At 36.7% G+C, this 24,695-nt stretch overlaps 1 protein-coding gene across 5 annotated transcripts in view; it reads right to left on the reverse strand.

Moving 5' to 3' along the window:
* Positions 1-24,695, reverse strand: part of PRKD1 (protein kinase D1) — a 156,117-nt gene that overhangs the window by 17,073 nt on the left and 114,349 nt on the right. For all 5 annotated transcript variants that reach the window (XM_068946379.1, XM_068946376.1, XM_068946378.1 and 2 more), the window contains 12 exons: positions 21,937-22,147; positions 19,911-19,988; positions 15,491-15,695; positions 12,356-12,479; positions 11,446-11,523; positions 10,170-10,449; positions 7,772-7,824; positions 6,292-6,364; positions 5,194-5,300; positions 3,914-4,075; positions 2,436-2,534; positions 989-1,256 (listed from right to left, as the gene is read on the reverse strand). In XM_068946379.1, coding sequence (XP_068802480.1) covers positions 989-1,256; positions 2,436-2,534; positions 3,914-4,075; positions 5,194-5,300; positions 6,292-6,364; positions 7,772-7,824; positions 10,170-10,449; positions 11,446-11,523; positions 12,356-12,479; positions 15,491-15,695; positions 19,911-19,988; positions 21,937-22,147 — 1,738 coding nt within the window. The remainder of the gene's footprint in view (positions 1-988; positions 1,257-2,435; positions 2,535-3,913; positions 4,076-5,193; positions 5,301-6,291; positions 6,365-7,771; positions 7,825-10,169; positions 10,450-11,445; positions 11,524-12,355; positions 12,480-15,490; positions 15,696-19,910; positions 19,989-21,936; positions 22,148-24,695) is intronic.

Raw genomic sequence — 24,695 nt, forward strand, 5'->3', positions numbered from 1 at the left:
ATCATCTGAAGCCCAGATAAATTGGTCAGCTGTAACTGTACTGTAAATAACGGAAATCATATGTCTCTTTCATTTCAATTTGGAATGTATTACAATTCAGAAGAAAAATAAGAATCTAATGTTTATTATCTCTCTGTTTTAGGACTTACGATGCAACCTGGCAAAATGTTAAGGACATAAGGAAAACATTCAAAAAATCCCAAAACCTTAAAAAGCAGAAAATTAAGTTGTCTGAAAATGTTCGATATGTACAGGAAAATGTTGGTGAAACCAGAACTATCATCATTTGAAAATGCCCGACTTAGTTGTGTCTGTCTTTAACAGAATTCAATTATCTTCTTTAAAGGTATTCATAGTGAATTATTCACATCAATCTTTTATTATTAAAAATCCCTGATACCATTGACCACAGCACAAGTTTCAAAACTCTCACTGGTTATCTCTAAGTATTTTTTCCCCTCCCACAAAGTCCGTTCTACACTACTTTCTCCCACTGTTCTTGAAACCTCATCTGTTTGGATTTGTTCGGTATCTTTTTTTTTTTTCTTTTCTCCACAGAAAGACTATCAGGGTACAGCATCCTACTGAATGAAAAATAAATTACTGATACAAGTAGAATGTGAAAAAGATGTAGAGATACTAGGGCTGAAAGAAAAGATAAAGAAATAAACATATGCAAGGTCAGTTCCAGCAAGCGAGGTTCTGCAGAAGATTCTACAGCAACCCAATCTGTAGGTGGGCTATATGCCTCCTTCAGCCCCTCCTGGAGAGACTCTAGGCTAGGTGATTCTGCCGTATGCAGTCTATACAGGCTCTGCTAGGAAACGTCTAGAGCAGTTGATAACACAGAACAGAAAATTATTCATTATGATATCTTGAAGTTTCAACTCTTTTCTTCACTGATATGTACAGGAAAAATAAAATACAAAAGCAAATACAACTACACTTTTTTAGCACATATAAAAAAACTGCCACAAACAGATATTACCTTCATGAGAAATTTCCTTCCATGGGTTAGGTGGATACATGAAGGCAGCATTCTGGATTTGGTCATGTATATCTTCATCTTCATTGAATGGAAAGGTACCGCTGAGGCTTACATAAATGATGACACCCACAGACCACATATCCAGAGATCTGTTATAGCCTTTGTTTCTCAGCACTTCCGGAGCAAGATAGGCTGGTGTTCCTACAACTGAACGCCTAAAAGATTTCTCCCCAATGATTCGGGCAAAGCCAAAATCACAGAGTTTTACCTGTTTAAAGCAAAGTGCTATGGTAAATCAGATTTTGTTATTATCATATACGTAGTTGAGGTAATTTTGTCATGGTTTAGTTTCTTCATGAGCACTTTTTTGTTTTTTTAAACTCCTCTTTCAGTAGAAACTCATGATTCCGCTGAATTATTACACAAGATTACCACTGTGTTGCATCTCCTGTATAAACTGCACTCCATGAATAAACTGTGGTCAATAATACAAGACATCTTAGAATCAAAGACATACAGTTTTGGAAGGGACCTAACAGTTTAGGCTGCTGCTGAAACTAATAACACAAAGTAATAACACTTATTCATGCATAGCATAAAAATATGGCAAATAAAAATAAAAGTTTTTACCTATTTCTAATTTTTTCCTATACTAAGCAAGCTGATAAAATTTAGTTCTTGAACTGCCACTTTTATTTTCTTGGTGATACAGTCACACCCTGTCTCTGTGCAAACTTCTTTGTCTGCTTTTTCCAGACGGTCAGATTTAACCGTTTAAAGATTCTCACTTCAAGTTTCAACACAGATCCTTCCTTTTCAGTTATTGATCCTATTTACAAAATTTCAGGGAAATAATGAACAGTATTTCTTTGAATATAGGCATTTGGAGGAGACTACAGCTATAAATTCTACAGATCAAAGGTAACGGGAACTGATTTAGATCACTTTTAATAAGCAGTAAAACAACAATCCAGAAAGTATATTTATATATTCTGTAATCTATCTGGCATTTTAATTCACAAAATTAAAGAAGAATCTGTTCTTTTTCCTAAGCGGTAACCTAACTTTTAAAAAAATAACTACTTCTTTCCTGAGACTGCCTGCATATTGTCAGTTATCTGGACCAAATTAACCAGAAAAATAGTTTGTGCTGTAATGGTGAGCAAATTAAAAATATCTTGGGCCAATGCACAAGTAGTTATGTCACATTTGAAAATCTAATTGAGTATTTTAGATAAATAACAAAAGGTAATGACTTTTAAAAATGTCATGTTTGGAACCTTTATTGAGTAAGCGATCAGATTGTCATAAGCATCTAATAATTCTGTGTAGTTCTTGGGGTGGACACAAACAGATCACTAATCACTTTTAAACTTGTTCATAACATAACCATTGCTAACACAGTAATGTGAACAATTTATCTTAGCAGAGGGCATTTTCTACTTGCCTGTGGGAAAGGATCAGCTGATGCCAATAATACATTTTCTGGTTTGAGGTCACAATGAACAATATTTTTGAAATGAAGATGCCTTAAAGCAACAAGGATCTGTAAAGAAACAAATCAGAAATAAATTCAGTTTCAGATGATATGCTTTTATGTATATATTATTCTGACAATAACAGCAATTAGAGGATCAAGCACTGCTGTAGAGAAAAACAATCCAATGCGAGTGTATCTTTTAAAATAGTCTGCAATGTAATGAAAAAGCAAAGAAGATGCTAGCAGTTATTTGCTGTGCCTCAAATTTTCTTATGTTGCATAATATGAAACAAGATCGCTCCCTCTCCATAGACTTTACATTCTAAATAAATACTTTTTTAAAAGCTGCATTCTAAGTACTTGTTTAATTTTTTTTTTGTGAAATGCTGGGATTTATAAACGTTTCCTTTGCAAAATGCCCTTCCAGATCTAAGCTATGAACTCAAAAATTTCCACTGAAATAGTATGCAAGCCAATTTAAACAATTTCTTGAAGAAAGAGAGAAAGTATGTGCGTGTTTTTACTCCACTCTAACAGATATTCATCCTATTCTTGTGGCTTTAATTCTGCTATTCCTTGTGTCTGGTCAGGGGCTGACAGAATTTTCCATGGTATTAGAAGAGGCATTGGTCAGGAGGCTGAATGAAGCTAGGAAAGCAAGAAGCCAAATTTTGAAGCTGATGGCAGTTTTGCCCATGAAAGCTCTGAAAGCTAGGGAATCGACTCCATTCTATCTCCAATAATAGACCTTCCCTGTAGCACTCTTGTTCCTGCTCCTTCTTTTTCTTGCCTTAACACAAAATAGAGGCTGCTGCAACGCTGAAGAGGCTAGCTAGTCAACTGCGTATTTAATTTTAAACTTGTGTTATGGGCAGACAAAAAAGTAATATGACAACAAGAAGGACAAAAAGAACTCCCCCAAAAAACAGATCACATCATTGTTAACAAATTTAAAAACTTTTTTGTTAAAAAAATGTGTTAACGTTGTTAACAAAAAAACAGATTCTTTTCAATCAGGCATAGTGCTGAGATCCACTCCCAGCACAGAAAAGTTGCACCTAGTAAGCATATAGTATGAACTACAATAGTTAGGTACAGGGAAATTCAAGGGGTTCAGATTTTTCTCGTTGTATGTAAGTCTTCAACAGGGTGCTATCTGTGCTGTGCATCCCTTCCTTGTGCTTACTTCTTCAAGCATAAGGGGGAAATGTGCCTTAATGGCCTCCCGTCCAGGAGCCAGACAACTGCACCTACATCCAGTGCTAGTTCCTCTTAACAGTTTACTACCCATCAGATAATGCATATGAAGATGTCTGTACAATCCCTGGTATTATAATTCAGGCTTTCACAAATCAGATGGGTAAATTATGGCACAAGCAAACCATAAGCAGCAGTGGTAACACCTGACCTCAAATCTCTTTCTAGGTCTATAATCGGTTTCTTACCTGAGTAATTAGAAATTTTGTTATTCTCTCTGGCAATCTGCCTTTTTCACTTGATAAGATCATCTCCAGCATGTCTCCATGGAGTTTTTCCATAACAACAAACACTCTTTCTGGTGTCTCAAACATACACTCCAGATTTACAACTCCAAGGTGATGAAGATTCTGTTAAAGGTATATATATATAGCACTTGAATAAAACAGATTTCCTAATATGATTAGTAAGTTTTATCATCATACACCCAGTCTTCAGACCCCTCCCCTACACAGGACAACAACCCAGTCCTTCAGAATTTGAAGCGTGTGTCTAGTCTGTAGGTAACAGGCATGAAATTTCTAGGGACGGTAGCCTTACAAGAGTATGGCTGAACTTAAAATGAGTTTAACAAAAATACATTTACCTTATTATGCCTGGTGCTTAAAATTACAAAGATGGTAATTCCTAACATGACATCAAAATGGTTAAAAGTAAAATACCTACACTCTTAACATGTTGCATCACAGGTATGGTTTTAATTAAAAAACAAACAAAATAATTTAATAAGCAAATTTTCAAGGTGCTATCTTCAACTAGGTGCTATGTCATCCAGGTTTTACCTCATACAACACACTAGCTGGTTTAAGTATTGGTTAAACATCCTTCACGTGCAGGTCAAAGAACTTTATACTCCTGTGCAAAGCTCTGTACCTATTTTTAAGTTTTTTGATAATGTAGGAACCAAGTTAGGGAAAACACCATGGCAGTGTCCTGGAGAGCACTATGGCAACAGCTTAACCTACTTTACAGTGAGGAAGCCTCACTATGGAAGGGAGAAACTAGAACTAAAATATAAATTTTACAAAAGCCTAACTGTGCTTGGGATTTCTGGACACACAGTGGTGTGTGCCAGAAAGAAGACTATATGAGTTTAAGATCTCATGCCCAGACCTTTTATCTACCTGTACCGCAGAACAGACACAGAAGTACTACACAGCTATAAAAAGTATACTGACTAAAAAGGATATTGGCTCACAGCAGTAAATAACTGTGATGTTTAATACATTCCTAGAAAATTTGCTCATAACTATTTTTTGCAGATACTAAATGGTGAAAACATCAGTATTTTTACAAAAATAGCTTAAAGTGATTGTTTTCAATTTGTTTCCTATCTCTTTAAACAATTACATTTCACACGAGTTTTAACCAGGATTTCAGAGAATTTCTCAAATACATTGCCAACTAAAATCGAATCATCTGAGTTTACAGTAACGTACAAATACAGTAAAAAAGCAAAAGAAAATACCTGTAAAATTGCAACTTCATTACGAAGTTGGCTTTCCTGTTTAGTTGGAAATCTTAGTTTGTCAATTATTTTAATGGCAACATCTCTTCCTGTTTTGCGATGTTTTCCTGCGTTAATAGACAAAAAGCCTCTATCTATTAGCATGATTAATTCTGAAAAGTGTTCCACTTTCACTGGATTGTACAAATGACCACAGTTAAGTAATTCCCAGAGCAGGCTTGCGACAAATTAAACCAATGTAAGCCATTAAAAGTTCTCTGTCATTCCTCTTCTTTCTTTCCTTTGACAAGGGAACTTTACTTACATCCTATTATAACTAACTTGACAAATCTGTTTAAGCACACCAACCAGACAATGTATAAGAAAGTCAGTTTTGCAGTTAAACTATATAAATTACACTAAATTTATTAACTGCAAAACTAACTTTCTCATACATAGGCCTGTTCATGTTCTTAATCAGCATTCTCTGCAGCTGGCCAGTCATAGGCTCAGTCCTTCAATGGTAGTTCCAGACGAGCAAATAATCAGACAGGCAACCCACTTTAAGCATGTCCCAGGCTTACCAGAGAGCCACAGAGATTCTTCAATGAGAAATTTGTACAATTAGTTCTCACTTCACACTGCTCCAAAGGAGCTTTACCTAAATATATAACCCCCCAAAACTGCTGAAAAAAATTGATGGAGGAAAAAGAAAGAAAATGGATAAGAAACGGAAAAGAGAAACAATTCAAGCAAACTACTGAAAAAAAAAAAGAGGCAGAAAAAAAGGCAAAAAAAAGCAATGATCAGCTTTCTTCTTCTTTCATACCAGTTCTCAGAGAGAACAATTTCCTGCACTTCAGTCTGTCTTACTAGAGCTTACTAGAGCTTATAGAGAATATGAAACTATTAATACAATACACTGACGCACTATTGTGTAGGAAACTAAAAATTAAAAAGACTTTGTCAACAAAAAACAGTTTATTTGGTTAATGAATACTGTTTATGCAAACAACTGGCAGCTAATTTCTGTAACAAAACATTTCAGAGACCAAATACTTTCATCATTCAAGACATTTTCTGTCTTAGGCACAACTGTGCAACAAAACAAAGTCTTACCTCCATAAACAATTCCAAACTGTCCTGATCCCAACACCTCATCTGGGAAGATTTGGTATACAGTGCTAATATCCTGTTTATTTAAACATAATGAATATTAAGCCTTGAGATATGGTAGCAAGATTTTTATTTCGTTTCATTTTTCTAATGGGAACTGGCATACTTTTACTATTGCACATTTCAAAATACCAGAAACGTTCATGTGGGTTTTCTTAAAAGGCAAAGTAATTGCAATTGCAGAAAACTGCAGAAAGGACCAGTATCATCTGCTAAGTTTCAACCATTGCCATCTTAACACACAAGTAGCCTGTTGTGGGCAATATTATCCTTAATCTTCATCAAATCTGAAGAAAAAGTACATACGGAAATAGAGAGGGTCTTGTTAGCAACATTCCACCCAGAGGACTCAGGCTGAGGATCCTGGATCTAGCAACTACAGCTGGGTACTCCCTAGTATTTATTAAATGGGAGAAATTATGATGTAAAAGTCTCTCTCAAAAAAAATCCTAGATCAGCTCCTGTCAGCTAAGGAGAAGCAAGTCGTTTCCTAGTTTATAGAAAGCTTCGTGAGTATCAGCAGATCTGAGCTTTGGCTTATCATATGTGTCCACTGAGAGATGCAGAATAGTCCCTCAGTGGCAGAGAGGATGGCCAACCGCTCACTAATTCTTAAGACCCAAGCACCGTCTGGAACGCAAGCTGTCAGCAGATTTATTTGGGAGGTTCAAATAAAGCTCAAGTCTTTGAATTCAGTTTCATTCTCCTGATATTTAACATGCGGCATATACAAAAAAAAGAGCAAAAGAATGCCAAAGAGTTGATAATAAAGATTGTTCTTGCTTTTCCTTAGGAAAGAAAAGGACACCACCAGATAATCCATTTTTGGCAAATACCAGAACTGCATCAATGCTTTACTTAGCTGCAGACAGTCCTGTTTATTTCCTGCCCGTGAAAAGGGAAACCATAAAGCGACTATTTACCTCAACCACATGCCCAATGATCAACATTCCTAATGAAAAAGAGTCCCAGGACTTTTTTTACATATGTGTAACAACATACGTAACTCCTTCTCCAGGTAGTTTCATCTTTTTAGGAAGATGTACACTGAAGAATGTCTAATCTCTCAGTGATTACGGGAAAAGGTAATTTACCAAGGCTTGTAATAAGCCCTACTTATGTTCATCTGGCAGTAATTCCATGAACTAATAACTTACACAGCCCACTTTTCCTTCTGATAATCAGCATGATGCAGGCTATATAGTTAAATTCTGTGTTCATCTGAATTACCCAAATGCAGTTCTTGTGTTTCAAGGAAAAGGTGCCATGAATATGACTTTTCTCAAAAGTTAATTGATTGCATTTCTACAGTGTAAGTGAAAAACGGCTGATGGGAACTCCTCTCTAACATTCCTTTTTCCAAAACAGATCAATGACTTTGCAAGCTTAATCATATCATGTCTAGCATTCAGAGAACACTCACCACATTTTCTTGAACTTGGCAGTTTGACACCGAAATACTGATGGATATATCCCCTGGGGAAGAAAGTAAAACACACTTTAGACTGCTGCGCTTTTAGTTCAAACATGTAGTAACAGGAAATGACATTTACATCACATCAATATCTACTGACAGCCCTAGAAAGTGAATCAATTAGGTCATCTTGTTCATCTACGAGCCAATATAAAATTGCACCAGCCCAAAAATATGCGACTTCAACAATAGACTTTTGCAGGCTATGGAGAAGAAGCTTATACATTTCAGTATTTTTTTTTAATACTGTAATCTCATAATTCCCATTTATAAGCTTATTATTGCTTTATTTCATTCTATTTTTGAGCTTTAAACCTTACACAAGTAATATGAGTGCAACTAGGGTGAATTGTTTTTGCTTAGTATTGATTTACAGTATCAAATACAATGTATTTGATGCTATCCAGCTTTGAGAAAAAGGCCAATGCTTATTCATATTGATACATTTACTGTTAAAAAGTAATGCACATTTCAACTGGGTTAAAAGACACTATTAAAACACCTAATGGAGAGAACAAAAACTTGCACTTGTGCTTTAATACAACAAAAATCAGAACAAACTCCTAAGATTTCAGAGCCCAGGATGTTTGCACTCTTTTTGAACTGAAAACCTGTTGACGTTAATAAATAATATGCTCAGTAGAACTGGAGAGTATATTTATTGGTAACTGCATTTACAAAAAGATGTTATTTTGGGGAGGAAAGAATGGTTCCTCAGAGCATTGCTGTCTAGATCTCCTACCTCTGCCTGAAATCCTGTTCAGTGCTGAATTTTCATTTTTTCAATATGGATGTCAGTCCCATCAAAACCAGCCCTCTACCGTAAAAACTGTTACACACCAAAAACACTCACCACTATCCATCAGTGCACTAAGTAGGAGCAATTTCTGACCTGTGTGGCACATTCCCCCCTCTTTTCCTTCGGAAGACAATGTTTTTGAAAGGGAACGTTTCAGTTTGGTAGAGGTTTTTTTTTATCATTGTTGATTCATATGTATATTCTACTTTATGTTTACATGAGAGAAAGCACAGACAAAGAAATGTATCTTACACTTCAAGGAGAAGACAGTAGGTTGCTATGGTTCTCAGTCCCTGCAGGAGATTGTTCTAAACGTCTCAGATGAACTCAAAAAATCCCCCAAAGATGACTACTAACTTACAGAGAAAATTTTCAAACTTCCTAAGAGACAGTGAAGGCAGCTGTCATTCCTAGTCCAGCCTTTCAGGCAATCTGTTTAACTATGCTGAGCTCAGACAAGGGGCAGCAGGAAACTAACTTGATTGAAATGACGTCCAGAATTTGACACTATTTTATGTAGGAAGCCAGTCTAGAAAGCAAAGGACAGAGCTGATATATTCTGATACATGCTGAGCTGCTGTGCCTGGAGAAATATGCTGTCTGTTATATTGCTTGGTTTCTGAAGGGCTTGCTGTTTCATTAGCATTTCACACTGCATTAACATCATCCAGATGTCAAGTTATAAAGCGGGTGTACATTGGAACAAATGGTCTAATCCAGCTTGTGCAGACATATCCACAATTGCTTTACACTAAGCTGAGTACAAGTTGCAGAGCAGCCACAGCAGCACATGCCTGGTGGTGCTGAACTACCCGAGTGCAACTATTTTTTTAAGTGGGTTTTGTAAGTCATACTGTTCGCTCTCTGCTGCTGCAGTTACTTTGTTATCAGTACCTGTGCTAGATTTAAATGAGTTTTGTGTTTGGTTTGCATAGCTTTGGTAGAGAATTACCCAAACGTATGTAAACCTGAGGCAAAGATATATTCTACCCTTGTGGTCCTGGGTAACATCCCTGCCTGTTCTGCTCAGAACAGCCGTTCTTCACTCTTGAGCTCATCTCAGCATATGATAGTGTTTATGTCAGTCATACAGCCAATGTGACGAAAGGGAGCATATCATCTATGCTGCAGTGACCAAAAGAGTGAACAGCTGCTTCTGTAGATATCAAGAAGCGTAAGTCACAGTCACAAAGGGAAAAAAATCTATCAGTTCCTAACTGGAGCTCAGAAAACCTCATGCCTCTGCACAAGAAGGCTATTATTCATTTCAGCAACACAAAGAGGATGCAGATGTCTTTCATACAGAACAATTATTTGCTCACTAACAAATCTGCATCTTGTGTATTAATACAGATGTCTTAGTACAAACTGGAAACATATGGATGAGAAACTGCAGCTTCTAAAATAATATACAGTCAGGCGATAGGCCATGATAGAATAGCCTTCATTAGCTGTACAATACTTCCTTTCCACACCTGCAGAAGCTTGAACAATGTCATTTGTTATATGACTGTATTTATTGGAAACAAAGGAAATGAATAAACTTACTGTGTAGGTTAGGTCCTGATCCAGTTGACGCCCCTTTAGGGACAACAGGCATCAAAGCATGCTGTATTGCCATCTCCCACATTCTTGCCACATCTATGCCAATACCACTAGTGAGAACACTGTTATTCAGTGGAACGCTTGAGAGGTTTTCTATGTTTTCTCCAACATAATAGATTATATTTGCTGTGCTTATTTCAAAACAGTGACGATTGGCTCCTTGAGGCAGTAAAGTGAAAGTTTTTGCAGGTTCCAGGGACAAAATTTCAGACAATGGAATCTCCTGAAATGAAAAGATGATTCACATTCTGTGTAGACTATCAACTATATATACATATATATATGAAAATAATACACACACACACACACACACACATATGAACTTTATTTAACTAAGTTATGATATTAGCTGTTACTTTTAACCACCTGCATCTTGTACAATTAAAAAGGCTGTTGTAAGTTGAAACTCCATGACAAAGGTCTATTGATGGTGAAATACCAATTGTTTCTTTCCAAGACCAGGTAGAACTTTTATTACTAAACTTGTCAAAGAGAGGAGTGAGTTGTCATGAGAAAAGAGCAGGACCATCCGTATATCAACAGAACGCCACTAGAAAATTTAATACCACTTCCTTTTTGCTTTCATAAATGCAAATAAATCTATCAATAAAAGCAGAATAAATATCTTCTGAATGAGAAACTAAGATTCCAATTGCCCATTTCATACAAGTATGAACTTGATTTTTTTATCATCAGTAAGACTTAGGACACATTTCACTGACATATTTCCCTCAGAAGGAAGACTGAACAGTCAGCGTGAAAAAAAAATATTTTCCATTATTAACAATTATTGAAGTAATGCCTCAGGAGTCTAACTGTCTCAAGTAAAAGGATATGAGCATTAAAACAATCTTTTACAATCAGAATTAAAACATAATATCCACAGGATGGAATTAAAACAGTATCTAATTGTTTGGAAAGAACTCCTATTAGGAATCACAGATTATCAGCTGAGTTTCTTGGAATCTGTCACCGCTACTGAATTGCCCCTGTATAAAAATTCTCCATTTCCATAACATGTCACTGTTAGCTGACACATTAAGTTCTGATCTGAGGCCTGGTTGTGAAAGGCAAAGCATATGAAGGTTTTAATAATGAAAACAAACACAGATCAAAATTATACTGCTTATGTACTTCAAGTAAGCATTTATTAATATAGCAATTCACTTCAGTCATTAGATTGTGCTAGTACAAAAAGAGATTGAAAAATGTTCCTTACCTTGTAATATTTGCTTCCAGTATCATTTTGAAAAAGTGTAATGCATTTGCTATCTAGCCTCCAGTAGTGTCGTTTCCTCTGCAATGAACAACAATACAGAAACTTTCTAACAATTTTGAAATAAATTAGTGAAATGTTCATTTCACAGAAGCATCACTTTCAGAACATTTCACTTGAGTTTAAAGGGATGAACTGTGAAGGAAAAAGATTCGTTTTTTATTACATGATTTTTAGGAGGATTTTATATTTGCGTTTAGAATTTATAGGGGTTTATAGAACCTAGCTGTGTTCAAATTGTCCAAGCTTAAAAAAAATTAAATGTCACTTTGAAGTCTGTGTTACATTCAGCACAGTTTGCTACAGGTGTGCTGCTAAAATAATTCAACTTTCTTTTTGCATAAGTCATAACACTCTGGCTCACTTTAGAAGGCCACATACTGAAGCTTTTATTCTTACTTTAGCAGCTCTGAATGAAAATAACTTTTTTTCTGCGCCAAATATATTTTACAAAAGCCTTAATTCACCTAACAGTAAGACATCTAGAAAACTGCAGCTGGAAAGTAAAGCTACTTTCCAGAACCCCTGAGGTGTTAATATTATTTTTTACTTCCTTCCAAATGTCTTCACGTTTGTCTGTTTATGATAATACAACTGACATCTTCAGATATTTTTGTGTGTTTTAACTGTCTTTTTGTATGGAAGAGTGAATATTTCTTACAAACAAACAGTGTTAGTCCTCAATTATGACAAGATTTAGAACTTTGGGATTCACAAATACTGAAAAAAATGCCTTTATGTGAGTGACTTTATCAAAGTATTACTAGGATTTGAAGGTATTATTAGTATTATTAGGATCCTGTACTATTATGGAGTAGGTACAGTAAGACAGGTCTTCCTTAACATTTCTTACCAGTGTATCCTTGCTTGTATAGTGAACCATCCAACCCTCCTTCATTACTGTGCTACTTCTCCTTTTTGTGTGCTTCACAGATTGTACCACTCTCATTAACGGAATATTGTTGCTGGTTGAAGGGCTTGAGCATAAATCAATAAAAGTTTTCAAAATAAGACAATGCCGGACAAAATTTAAAAAGTCTTTCAAAGCAGAATATATATATGCAATATCCACATTTAGAATTGTAGTCACTAACAAACCTGGACTAAACACTATTTTGTTTGTCATTCCAAGTATAGTGAGATTACAAGGGGAAAAAAAATGTAAAGTTATGTCACGAGGAAATCAGAGACATTCTGAAGGCTTACAGATACATACACAGAAACAAAATATCACTAAAGAGGAGCTAAGAAAATGAGCAAATGCTTAGGGCCTCAAGTAGGATATGGGCGATAGCTCAAGGCTACACTATGCGTGATTCAGACCAGTACTCAATCTTGAACCTCTTATAACCGAAGTAAACATTGTCCATCAGATTATTGTCTGTTCTGTGATCTTTCTTGGGCTTCAAACACGCAATTGCATTAGTTATGACAGTCTACAGAGTAGTAAAAGCCCTGTGTAAAAGCCCCGTGTATGTACTTGCAGGGTATAGCAGGGAATTTGCTGGAACCTCTCAATGAAACAAGTTTAACCTAAAACATTTCATTCTCAAAGTAAAGGACCTAAAATCCTATTGCCTTGTGCTCTGCAGTCCATACACTGAAAATTTCCACTGCTCCTCTGACACAGTAACTTGGAAAGGCATGGGAACTTGACAGTATAAAATCTGGACTCTCTACCTGGAGAAGTTTAGGAAGCAACCAAGCCTTCGTCTCCGCTTTCCTTGCTGCTGGAGTTAACACGTTCTGCATAATGGAATATGAACTCATAATATGCTTCCATTCTAAACCTAAACGCTTCGTTATTTCTGGCAGAACTTTAAACTGAGATGCTGCATGTGACATGAAAGCAGAGCACAGAGTTCATGAATTCTGCTCTGCTGGCAAAGCCTTTGGTACAACAACCCCAACAGGAAGGGCAGAAACCACCAGCAGGAGAACCATAACATCATAAATCTCCACAGCTGTCCTGACTGCGAATGTCTGCGGATGGCCCTTCTTCACTGTAATGCAACTTGGAAATAAGGAACTTTTTAAGAATTGGCATTTTCAAATTAAAATGCAAAAACTGCCCTGTCTTAAAATCTCAAAGACTGTAACATACAGTCTAAAATGCCTAAAAATGCCCTTTTGCCTAAAAATGATCCAAAGGAGCTGCAGTCCCTGTATAACAAACCTATAACTAAATAGTTATTTTAGAGACTCCTGCTTCTACTGACAAGAGATTTACATTTTTAGTTACCTTTTACAGACCACTTAAAATCGATCCATGGATATGAAGACTACCCTTAAAAATGACTGGGGCAGGTAATACTGTAAATATTTGTATTTCAGAGGACCTCCAATGCTGTCCATTCAATACAACTGGGACATTCCAGATGTTATTCGACACAAATTTTGTGATACCAGCATTAGCTTATATCCTAATTATATAATGTCTTTATCTATACATATAGTGTTTATGCAGGTGGATATGACAGTAGGAAAAAACACTTAGTCCACAGCTGCTGGTAGTAAAACTGAATATTGTTGAAATGGATGGCTTTCTATTAGTGCAACACATATGTTAGTGACAGAGAACTAAGGGTAGTATGTTACCGAAACAGACTCCTAGCGTGGAAAACAAAACAGGAAACTGTGGATCAGACCGGGACTTGTGAATGCAAAACCATTCTATACTACTTCTTCATGCTATAAACCTCTGGCAAGGAAATTAGAGCTGAAAATACCTTAATTCATTTTAGGCTCCCTGACAGTGAATAATCCCTACTTTACTTCTGCTACTATTCCGTACAGTTTCAATAAGTGAAAAACGTTCTCTTACTCGTCTTAGAAAAGTTACACATATGCAATTCCTATTTTACTTCCTAATCATTCATTTCAAGTTGCTAATCTGTTCTGTAATTTGCTTGAAAATACTACTTCCGGTTTTCAAACTTTCCTTCTTGCTAAAGGTATCTAAAAAATATAAACAATATGCCTAGCTCTGATCATACCATAATCACTTATACAGTTCTTTTCATTAAACAGACTGTCCAAGTTTGTAGCCCAATTGTGCTTTGGCCGTTTTCCTCCTTGACAGTACACTGCAAACCCACTTCTCATTTTGCTGTACACTATCACTCCTGAGTAGGCTCAGTCCCTGAATAACAAATTTTGATATTTGGAAAAAATATTCCTGTTTCACATTACAGAAGTTCCAATACTGTTAAAATATATTTTTAAGGACATTATAACACCAGAATAACCTGCAGCTTCTTGGTGAGGCACTCTCTGAAAGCTCAGATTTAAAGCCCTGCCACTCAGCTATATCCTAGGTGAGTGGAGTAACTGGCAGAGAAGTAGCTATTCCAAAGATCTCCTTTTGAACAGAAAAGTGAATACAGCTATCACAAAGCTGTCAGGACAAAATGGACTACTGCCATCCTTAGATATGGTTTTGGATTTTTCTATTTTTTTTTTTTGCTTGCTCACTCGCTGTTTACTTTTTCAACCAGGATTTCACCGTGGTTGCAAGAAACCTTTACCATCTGATATTTTACTGAAACTGGAACATTCTCACAGTTCAGTTTTTAATGAACATGAATTAAAAAAAAAACGCTACTATTTTCCTTCAAACAGAAGAAGACAGACATTGCACTTACAGTCGAGGGGAAAAAAATGTTTGGAAAAAATAAAAGAAATTGTTTCATATTGCTCATTTACAAAAAGAAGTTTCATAACATAATTTTCATAACAAAGCAGACCTGTAACAACTACTTGAGCATCAGTTTTCTGTTGCTATTTCAACCTGACAATAATATTTAAGTTTCTCTTAAAATCCTAATATATATAGTCAGGGAAGCAGTTGCATTGCTCTTTCAGAACCATCACAGATCACTAATCTCTCCATTGTGAAGGAGTGAGGGCCTATGTAGGTTTCTACTTGAGTCCTAGGCATGATGTTAAGAAACACAAAAGAAGATGGAAATTTTGCTTCCCAGCTCACCTGATCATCCTGTTAGACTCATCATGATCCGGATCAGGGTCCTGCATTTCCCCGTTGTCACTATGACATCCCGTCATTGATATCTCAGAATCAGCAGCTATGGATTCTTCCATGTCATCTATAAAACCACTGTTTCTTTCACTGTCGTTGTCGTCACTCCCTTCTTCCATGACCACGTCAGACTCAGCCCCAGGACTAAGGAGATCTGGAAAGTTATTTCTGAAGTTATTATGTGAAAATATATAATACTCTAATCACAAATTCCTAACACATTTTGGGCTTAAGGAAAATTTAGGTTCTCTTTTGAACTCTGTTGTCTGGGTCTGTCTCAGTGCGTACTGGTAAAGTGTGGTCTTCAGCCAGCCACTGGGAAAATCATTACAGAAAGCTGGAGACTCATCAGACTGAAATATTTTCAGAGATACAATTTTCTATTAAAAATTGGCAAAGTCAAGGCAGAATTTCTTATCCATGGACTTCTATTCAAACGCTCTGCACTCATGAGCTTTATTTTTGAGATCTTCTGGCAGATTTTCTATATAGCTTGAATGTTGTATACTGGCTTGACGGCTGTTAGCAGGCTCAGCTGGAAACTGATGCTAGAACAGCAGTAATTTCAAAACTAGGCATTTTGTATTATGATGATGACCTGACCATGAGCTATTGAAATAACTCCCAAGACAATTATTCATCAAGTGAACTGCACTTTGGGGGAAAAAGATATTTCCTTTGCACCAAGTGTTTTCTGTGAGGGCTGCATGATACGGCACAGTAATCCATACTGTTGAGATAGGATTCTCTAACTTTATAATGGAAATATTAGATAAACATCAAAAATTCCAATCTAGCATAGCAAAAAAAAGTTTGACTTAGCCTAGCTATGGAATTACAAGAAATAAGAATCAGAAATGGAAATAGAAAGAAAACATCAAGTTTACCACCTATTCTCTAAGATTAAGCTGTCTTTCCTCTCACAAGCCAAGAAAATGAGGAAAATACTGCACTAATTTTGCTTTTGACAGAATAAGAACAACTTCAAGACATAAACTCTTTGACTTGGCGTAGTATTAATAGCATTAACAGTATCTTCCAATATTAATTTTAATAATACATTGTTTACATTTAAATAATGTTAAACTATCCAATGTCAAGATTAGAGATATGTAAGCAAGATCAAAGAAAGATATAACTTTTACTGTGTTTCTGCTTGTGAATGGATTTAGCTGGAAAATAGAAAGGAAAAGAGAGTTTTAAACTTATTAAAAAAAAAAAAAAAAGGCTTTTTGCTGAAACTCAACCTGCAGTTATACAGGCTGTGATCCAACATGTCCAAATAATCAGTCCTGTCAGATAGGGAAGATAGCATTAGCTTTTCTAAGATATTTGCAGTATCTACTTCAGGACTACTTCAGCAGCTATGGAAGGAGCCATGGACAGCAATCCGAAGTAAGGTAAAATCACATGGAAGACACCAAATGTTCTCAATGAGAAACTCGCATCTAATTGTGCGGGAGAAGGTTCCTGACAGTCAGAGTAGAGGATGCCCCAGAAGAAAAAGCACATTGCACTGGGTGACAGCAAAAGTTTAGAATAGATGCTATTTGCCTAAAATTGGAAGTGCACAGCTGAAAGGTTTGTTTCCGTGTACAGTAGTTTTAAAATATTTGGATATAAGTTATTGATGTATGACAAAGAGACACACTACACTTCCTCTCTAGCAGAAGCAGTCATCCAGTCATGAATGTCATTTACTGTACAGGATTCTCTCTTTGCTATTCCTACAACACGTTTTTTTTATCGCTATTTATAATAAACCCACAACCAGTTAAAAATAACCTCCCACATTTACTGTTTAATGTGTTTATTAATGAGACCATACTTGGAATTTCATTGCTTCAGCTCTGCCTTGCCTTCACTTACTATTTTGAGAAGATATATCACAGAGCAGATGGACAGGGTGGCAGATATTGTATTTTATTTATTAACATGGAAAATACTGTGAACTAAATTTCTGTAAAAATAAAAATGGGATAGCAGGATGCAACTGCCTTTGATAATTCTAAGGGCCCTATATCACTCATCTAGGACACGCAGCAAAAAGTTCTACTATGGATATAATTTGGTGGTAGAAAAATCACTAGTTCTTGGGGAAACGCCAAATTCTATAAAATTTAAGAAGGAGCGTTCCAAGGGCCTAGGCACTAATTCTGAAGAGCTGCACCAGAGGAAACTTAACACATTCTAAAATACTGCCTGGAATCAGTGTTCTCACCACAAGTGGCTTTGCACAAGCTTTCCTCACTCAGCTCTTCCCACAGAGAAACCATTACTCCTCATGAGCGCAGCATCAGATTCATGTGTAGGAGGCAAGTCAGCAGAAACAGCATGTTACTTTTGGGGCAAAGGAGGAGAAGAAAGGAGGTAGGGTTTTGGAAGGATGAACTGCAGAGGTCTGAGATGGAAAAAGGGAACTTCAAGGAGTGATTCAGAAAGAAATGTAAATTTTGTTCATTTAGTCCAGCTGTTCAGAAATAAGGATTGTCTTCTTTTCTTCTGTTAATGTTTTTCTCCTTTCGATCAATCCTGTTTTGCACTGCTCTCTAAAACTGAACCTAAAAAGTCTGCAGTAAGAATTTTATAATTTATAGGCAGACTTCATGACTTTCTCTGACTCTGTAAACCTCTATGCTCACAATTATTTGCAATGTCAAAAAATAGAAGCTGGAATGGAAAATATAGCTCTATATAAAAAGGATTCTTTCACAGAATCACAGAACAGTTGAGGTTGGAAGGGACCTCTGGAGATCATCTAGTCCAACCCCCCTGCTCAAGCAGGGTCCTCTAGAGCATAGTTCCCAGGATCACGTCCAGACGGGTTTTGAATATCTCCAGGGAAGGAGACTCCACCACCTCTCTGGGCAACCTGGTCCAGGGCTCTGTCACCCTCACAGGAAAGTTTTTCCTCATGTTCAGATGGAACTTCCTGGGTCTTAGTTTGTGCCCGTTGCCTCTCGTTCTGTCACCGGGCACCACGGAGAAGAGTCTGGCCTCATCCTCTTGACACCCTCCCTTCAGACACTTGTACAGATACTTTCTTTTCAGACATACTCAATATTCCTACAAGGAAAACTCTATACCATTATCAATGAAATTAACACATCCCAGCATATTTTTAGATCTTGGATTTGCAAATCAAGCCACATTCTTCCTTTCATAAGCATCAGTACTTGTAATCCTGAAGAAATAATTATGTTATAGAACAGTGACTGGGAAAGTGAGGTATAAGTGGTTTAAAAAAACAAAAGAAACCCCAAAAATATAGTGACTCCAAGAGTCCAAGACTCCAAAAAGTTTGAGGTATATCACAGAGAACATGCTTTTCAGCAGGAGAGCAACATCAACCTTTCAGAAAATCATGCATCTTACCACGCTTCAAGTTGGATACTCAACATCTAAAAAGTTTTTGCCTACACTAACTGCCATTAAACACAAAATCTTTGTACTAATACAGTTACACTACTATAAAAAAATAATAGTTAACATTCCTAATTTTGGAAATTCTTGACATCTGTTCAAAAAAGTAGATTATTGATTTTAAGTTTGAAAAAGGATATCTAATGAAGCTGTGATCAATACTTCAGTAATCTCAGAAGCAGTTCAGGTTGACAACTGAATATTCTAATATGCATTAGAAATTGAACACGTTATGACATTTCTCATTCCCTTATCACACAGAAAAGTGACATTTTCAAGGCAATCAACAACTCATCTACAACAACCCTTTTTTTACTCCAGTACCGTCTGTTAAGCCTACCCATACATTACTATACTTGACATAAAATCGACACCACATGCATGGGAAAACGGGCAGATATTCAAGCTTTCATTTCTGGCAACTGATACAATTGCTTTCATGCCAAAAGGAAGGGGTGGAATTTTTTCCTGGAGGGCCTTCCCAGTTCTTCCAGGTATACATTTTTTCTCAGGAAGATTATCCTAAAACAAACACTTTTCCCCTTCCCAGATTAAAAAACCATTTTGTGTTGGTATCTGAAAGGGGAATGCCAACATCTAATGCCTGTGGCTTTTGGGGTTGCTTCGGCATTCTACAAGCTATAGCCCACGTTCACCCAAGCATTTTACTGCTGAAATCACCTACCTGCTCTGCCAATGCGGCACAGCTGAGCCTGTCTTTCAGTGCTATATATTTTGAAGGTATATGTTCTGAGATGATGATGTACGAACCACTAACGGGGTTCCTCCCACACTTCATCTTCAATATACAATAGAAATATCACAGAGGAAAAGCCACTCCCAAGCAATGGAAAAACATATCTTTGTCAACGTCACAGTATTAAATTTCTCTTTTATTTAACTAGTGGTTTAAACAACGACAGAAACAATTGTTAAAGCAACTTACCTCCATTAATGGCAACTTCCCCCAGGCAGTTATTTGGCACTTTAGGAGCACAGCGTTTGTGACAATTGAACCTGCAGTCTAGTAAGAAAAAGCAACGCAGTAAAATTATTTCTCTTTTTCTGTGACACAATTATATTTTTCCTGCTATCCAGCCTATAAATGTCAAGCCCTATCCTTTCACTAATACCAAGTTAACTTGATGCGCCCAGAGAGCGGTAGCCTGGCTGCACGCCATTTGCTGGTGGAATTTGCAGGATAAACACACCAGAAGCTTCCTTGAGGGGAAAGGAAAGCATTACTTACTTACTTACGGCAACTGGGTGGAGGCTTTAGCTGGAGGAGCAGTGAATGCTAGACTATCTAGGGGAGCAATGTGGAGACCTCTGTGCTCAGCTGAAAGGACAGCCTTCTTTCTCCTGTTACAGAATCAGATCAGGCTGCAATGTATCCACTGCAGCTTAAAAACCTGACTGCATATCAAATATCGAAGACTGAAAACTGAAGCAGCAGAACCCTAGACAACAATTATAAATGAGAAGATATTTATTCTTTACATCACTACGTATTCTTAATTTGGTTTTTCTAGCTTGCTTTTAGTGCAGGGCTCCTTCAATACTTTCTTTCTTTTCCAGGTATTTTTACTTCACTCTGCCTTTCCTTCTTTGCATACCTGTAAATAGCACTTCTCTAGATGTCATTTGAACTGTTTCCTTTTGGCTTATGGAACGTATTTTGCTTAAACCAAGAGCAGTAACATATTAACACAGCTGGGAAAGCAAAGGGTCAGGAAGGATAAAATACACTAGGGATGTCTATATCTGTAACTTTTAATTATTTAACTTTAGATTGATTCAAAAACCTGAGATATAGCAGTGCCAAATTCCAGGTAAATATTATTTTTAAATCTGGTTAATATTTCCTTATGGCACTGAAATTCCAAGTGAACTGAAACAGATGATGCCTTTATACAGATCTTGCTTTAGTGAAATCGCATCAGAATCACTTTCTTAAGATAAATTAATGTAGCTTTGAATTGTTGCAGGGTATTAGTTTAAGGCAGCCACACGGATAAATATATACTGGTTAACTTATATGCTATATATACACTGATGAATTTTACGAAAGTTATTCTTTATTTTAATAAAAGGTGTTTTTAAGGCCAACATCAGCTAACATCTTAACGTTTTGTATTTATAGGCATTCTAGCTGGCTAAGGTGAGTCAGTAGTCTAGGCTACAATCTGAATAGCTTGATTTACTTCGGCACCTGCTAAGGTATAAATACACGAGACTTAAGAGCACATTAGCCAGAATGTTTTGAGAAACATGTTTTTATATTCTCATATAAGCTCTTCTTTTACTTCCATTAGGCCCCACCCCAAACTCTGAGCTGCTGAGAGTCATACACTTGCTTCAGTTCAAGTATAAGACTTTGCAGATTGAAAACAATGAAGATTAAGAATACAGTACTTTCTGTACTGTATTCTGTAAGAATACAGTACTATTCTGTCATAACTGCCTGCGTGCATGCTTTTGCCTAGTGCCAAATGTAAGATAATTTACCCCCTAAATGAAAAAGATGTGTGCTACCTCAAATATATACCATAGGGTAAGAATAGTCATGCAGCCAGCTACTCTAGAACCACAACTACTGTAATTTCAATCCCAGTTTAATCCAAGGTAAATTGTTTGTGAGTCTGCATCAAGACAGTTTAGCGAAGAAATCTTGAGCATTGTTACACAGTAACTACTTACCTACTAATTTACTGATTTTAATATACTTACCTTTTATATTCCTAAAGAGAGTTTACTATTCGATTCCTGTAAATTGCTAACATGAGTAAGAAAAGTTAATCGAGATACCAACAAAGGAATAAGCTTAGCATACGTTAATCTTAAGTTATACTGTTGCTGTATTTAAATCATGTATAATGAAGATACAGCCTGTGAAAAATTATTTCACTATTAAAATTCTAATTTATTTCAAGTTATAAAGTGTTATTCAGCACACTGTTTATCACACTTACCTTTGCACTGCAAGCCCTGTCTAAAAAGCCCTTTGAGAAGCTTCTTACAGTACTGGCAAACTGTTGGGCGTGTGTAAGAATGGATGACAAAAGTGTGAGGCACTTTAACCTTGGAAAGTAAGATCTTGTCCAGCTGAATAGGTCGTCCAATGTAGGACTGTGAGTTTGATCTCTTCTCTCGCCCAGTGAACGATTCCGATGGTGTCTTTTGCTGCAAAATACATTAAACAAAATCTGAGATAATCGTGCCTTATTCATTTTTAAAGGAATATCATATTCACAGGCACTCACTTCAAGAACAGTAAATCATTTGTCATAAAAACTAATGTAGGTGCTTCTAAACACTAATAGAACATGCAACATACCCCTCTCTTGAGCCTGCTTTCAAAAAACTGGAATGGTATCAAATATCTCTGCCAACACTCGTGTCATACATTTTGTGATATGAGTGAAACAGTTTTCCATTTTAAAATAAATTTTGATCAAAATTAAAATATTCACTAAAAATTTACCAAAAAAGTACTTTGCTTTCCAACAAGAGCATGTAAGCCCAAATTTTCCTCCTATATTTTCTGTTTTATCCCAGAGTAACTTTGAAAGACAATAATTTTTGTGTAAACATTAAAAAGAAAATTATTACCTTGATCTACATACATGTAGGCTTTTGACAGAAAATAGATTAGTATTTTCAATCAATCGCTTTTCTTTCTAATTTTTACTATCACTAACCTTAATTGCATTTAGATTATGCGTGATAGACCAGAATAGGTATTTTAATATGTGTGTATAAACATGTATGGAGTGAGAAACACACACTCTAAGGTATAGAATCAAAAGAATTCCTGAAAGAAATGAGTTACATTATTTGTTAGCTAAATTCATTCCAATGCCAGTATGATAATTACAGCAAAAAATGACTGACCCAGAAAACTACCTCCCGCTAAGACCTGCCCTTGAGAGACAACCAAACTACACCCACAGTTAGTATGGAAAGGAGAAAATAAGTGACAAGATGCAGATTGATCATTTAAAACTCAGCATGCTGCCTGTCATTTGGAAGAGACCTGGTAACTAAAGCTAGAAAATGAGTTATCCTTTCTCTAGAGAAGCTGACGCTTCAGATTGGCCTAACTCAATAAGCTGTTTTGTTTCAAACTAATGATGCTATAGCAAATTCTCCATCTCAGATGACTGATTATTATTTCCTGGTCAATAAAACATAAAAACGCATTTCTGCATGCTTCTGTCTGAGATTCTTGGAGTAAACAGGCATTTGAAAGTCACTTTGATGGTAGAACTTAAGTAATTCTAGGCTTTGCCTTCCCAGTGTATTTGCTAACCACTTGCTATAGTCTTGCTTCTGAAAACTAGATCGTTTTTTTGCTGTGAACAGCAAAAGTTTTCTTTTGATTATACTGCAGAAATATCTGTCTTTCCAGAGAAGTGTATGCAACACATTTCCTGAACATTAGAGCTACCCTGCTAATTGACAACAATCCCAACATCACATGCTTATTTATTGTATAAATGCACTCCTGTCAAATCAAGAAGAAATATGCAGAATACATTTGATTGTCCAGTTACGTATGATCTCCATAAATGAATTAGATTGAAACAAGCGTGGCAGAAGAAAGTATCCGTCTTTTCTTTATCACAAATGATACTGGAAAAGGTCCAGGTAAATACTTTGATATTAAGTGTTTACTTCCTGAGTTTTAGCTCTTCATGCTCTGTAAAGCAGTTACGCATATGAAAAAAATACTCTCAGTTTAAGATTATTTGATATCTTTCAATTAGTAACATTGCTTGTCTAATATTTCCAGGGCAGACTGCATTAAGTCTCATGAAGCCAACATGAGCAGGGCTTTGGATGGGAGGGTGAAAGCCCAGTGGGAAGGGAAGAATGGGCCCACGTACACAGCACAAACTGAATCGCTCAGCTTGGACAAACTACCTGCAAATAACACAACCAGTACAACCCAGCACTTGTGGAAGAGACAAAGCTCTTTGGAAGGAAGGAAGGAAGGAGCCAGAAAAACTGCCTTAGTCCTCTCAGTCGTCTCTTTTATGGAGGATAGGGACAATTTTGGTCCAGACTGATACTACTTGAATATTAATGCAGTGCCTTAACACCAGTCATTCATCCCTCAGCCCTGTGCTACAGTCAGATCCTTAGCTCTGAATCTACTGCTCACTGGACTGCAGAATAGCAGTATAGCACACTGTGCAACACACTAGCAATTCTTAATTTACAGTGTCTTCAGATCAAGTAAGTGGTAAAGCTGAATGTCACCTTCTGCCACACTAGAAAAGATGTCGACAGGCGTGGATCTGCTCTCCCTCCTGCATGCCCAGGCCAGACATGATGGACTCCCACTCTTCCCCTTGTCTGGCCTGAGACAACACTACCATCTGCTTTTTCTTACTCCAGTAAGTAGTAAGGGAAGGTAAGCTGGGTGAGAATAAACACGGCAGCAGCAGCAGCCAGAGCGTTCACCCCACCGGTGACTGATTGATTAGGAGGAGGACTAACTCCTCCATGTTGTCAACGACGAGCTTCTCCTCCCAACACCACACAGAATTCCCAACTGTCAATATCCCTCAACTTTAATTTCCAGAACTCCCAGCATAAGGCAGATAAGAACATAATAGGAAGGTGAGAAGTGAGGACTTCTTTGGAGAGAGGTCCAACAGAGCAAAAACATCAAGGACTGCCCTTTCCTACCAATAGCATTTTACATTTGACCATAACTCAAAAG

Source organism: Struthio camelus, chromosome 5 (assembly GCF_040807025.1).
Source record: "Struthio camelus isolate bStrCam1 chromosome 5, bStrCam1.hap1, whole genome shotgun sequence".
NCBI lineage: Eukaryota > Metazoa > Chordata > Aves > Struthioniformes > Struthionidae > Struthio > Struthio camelus.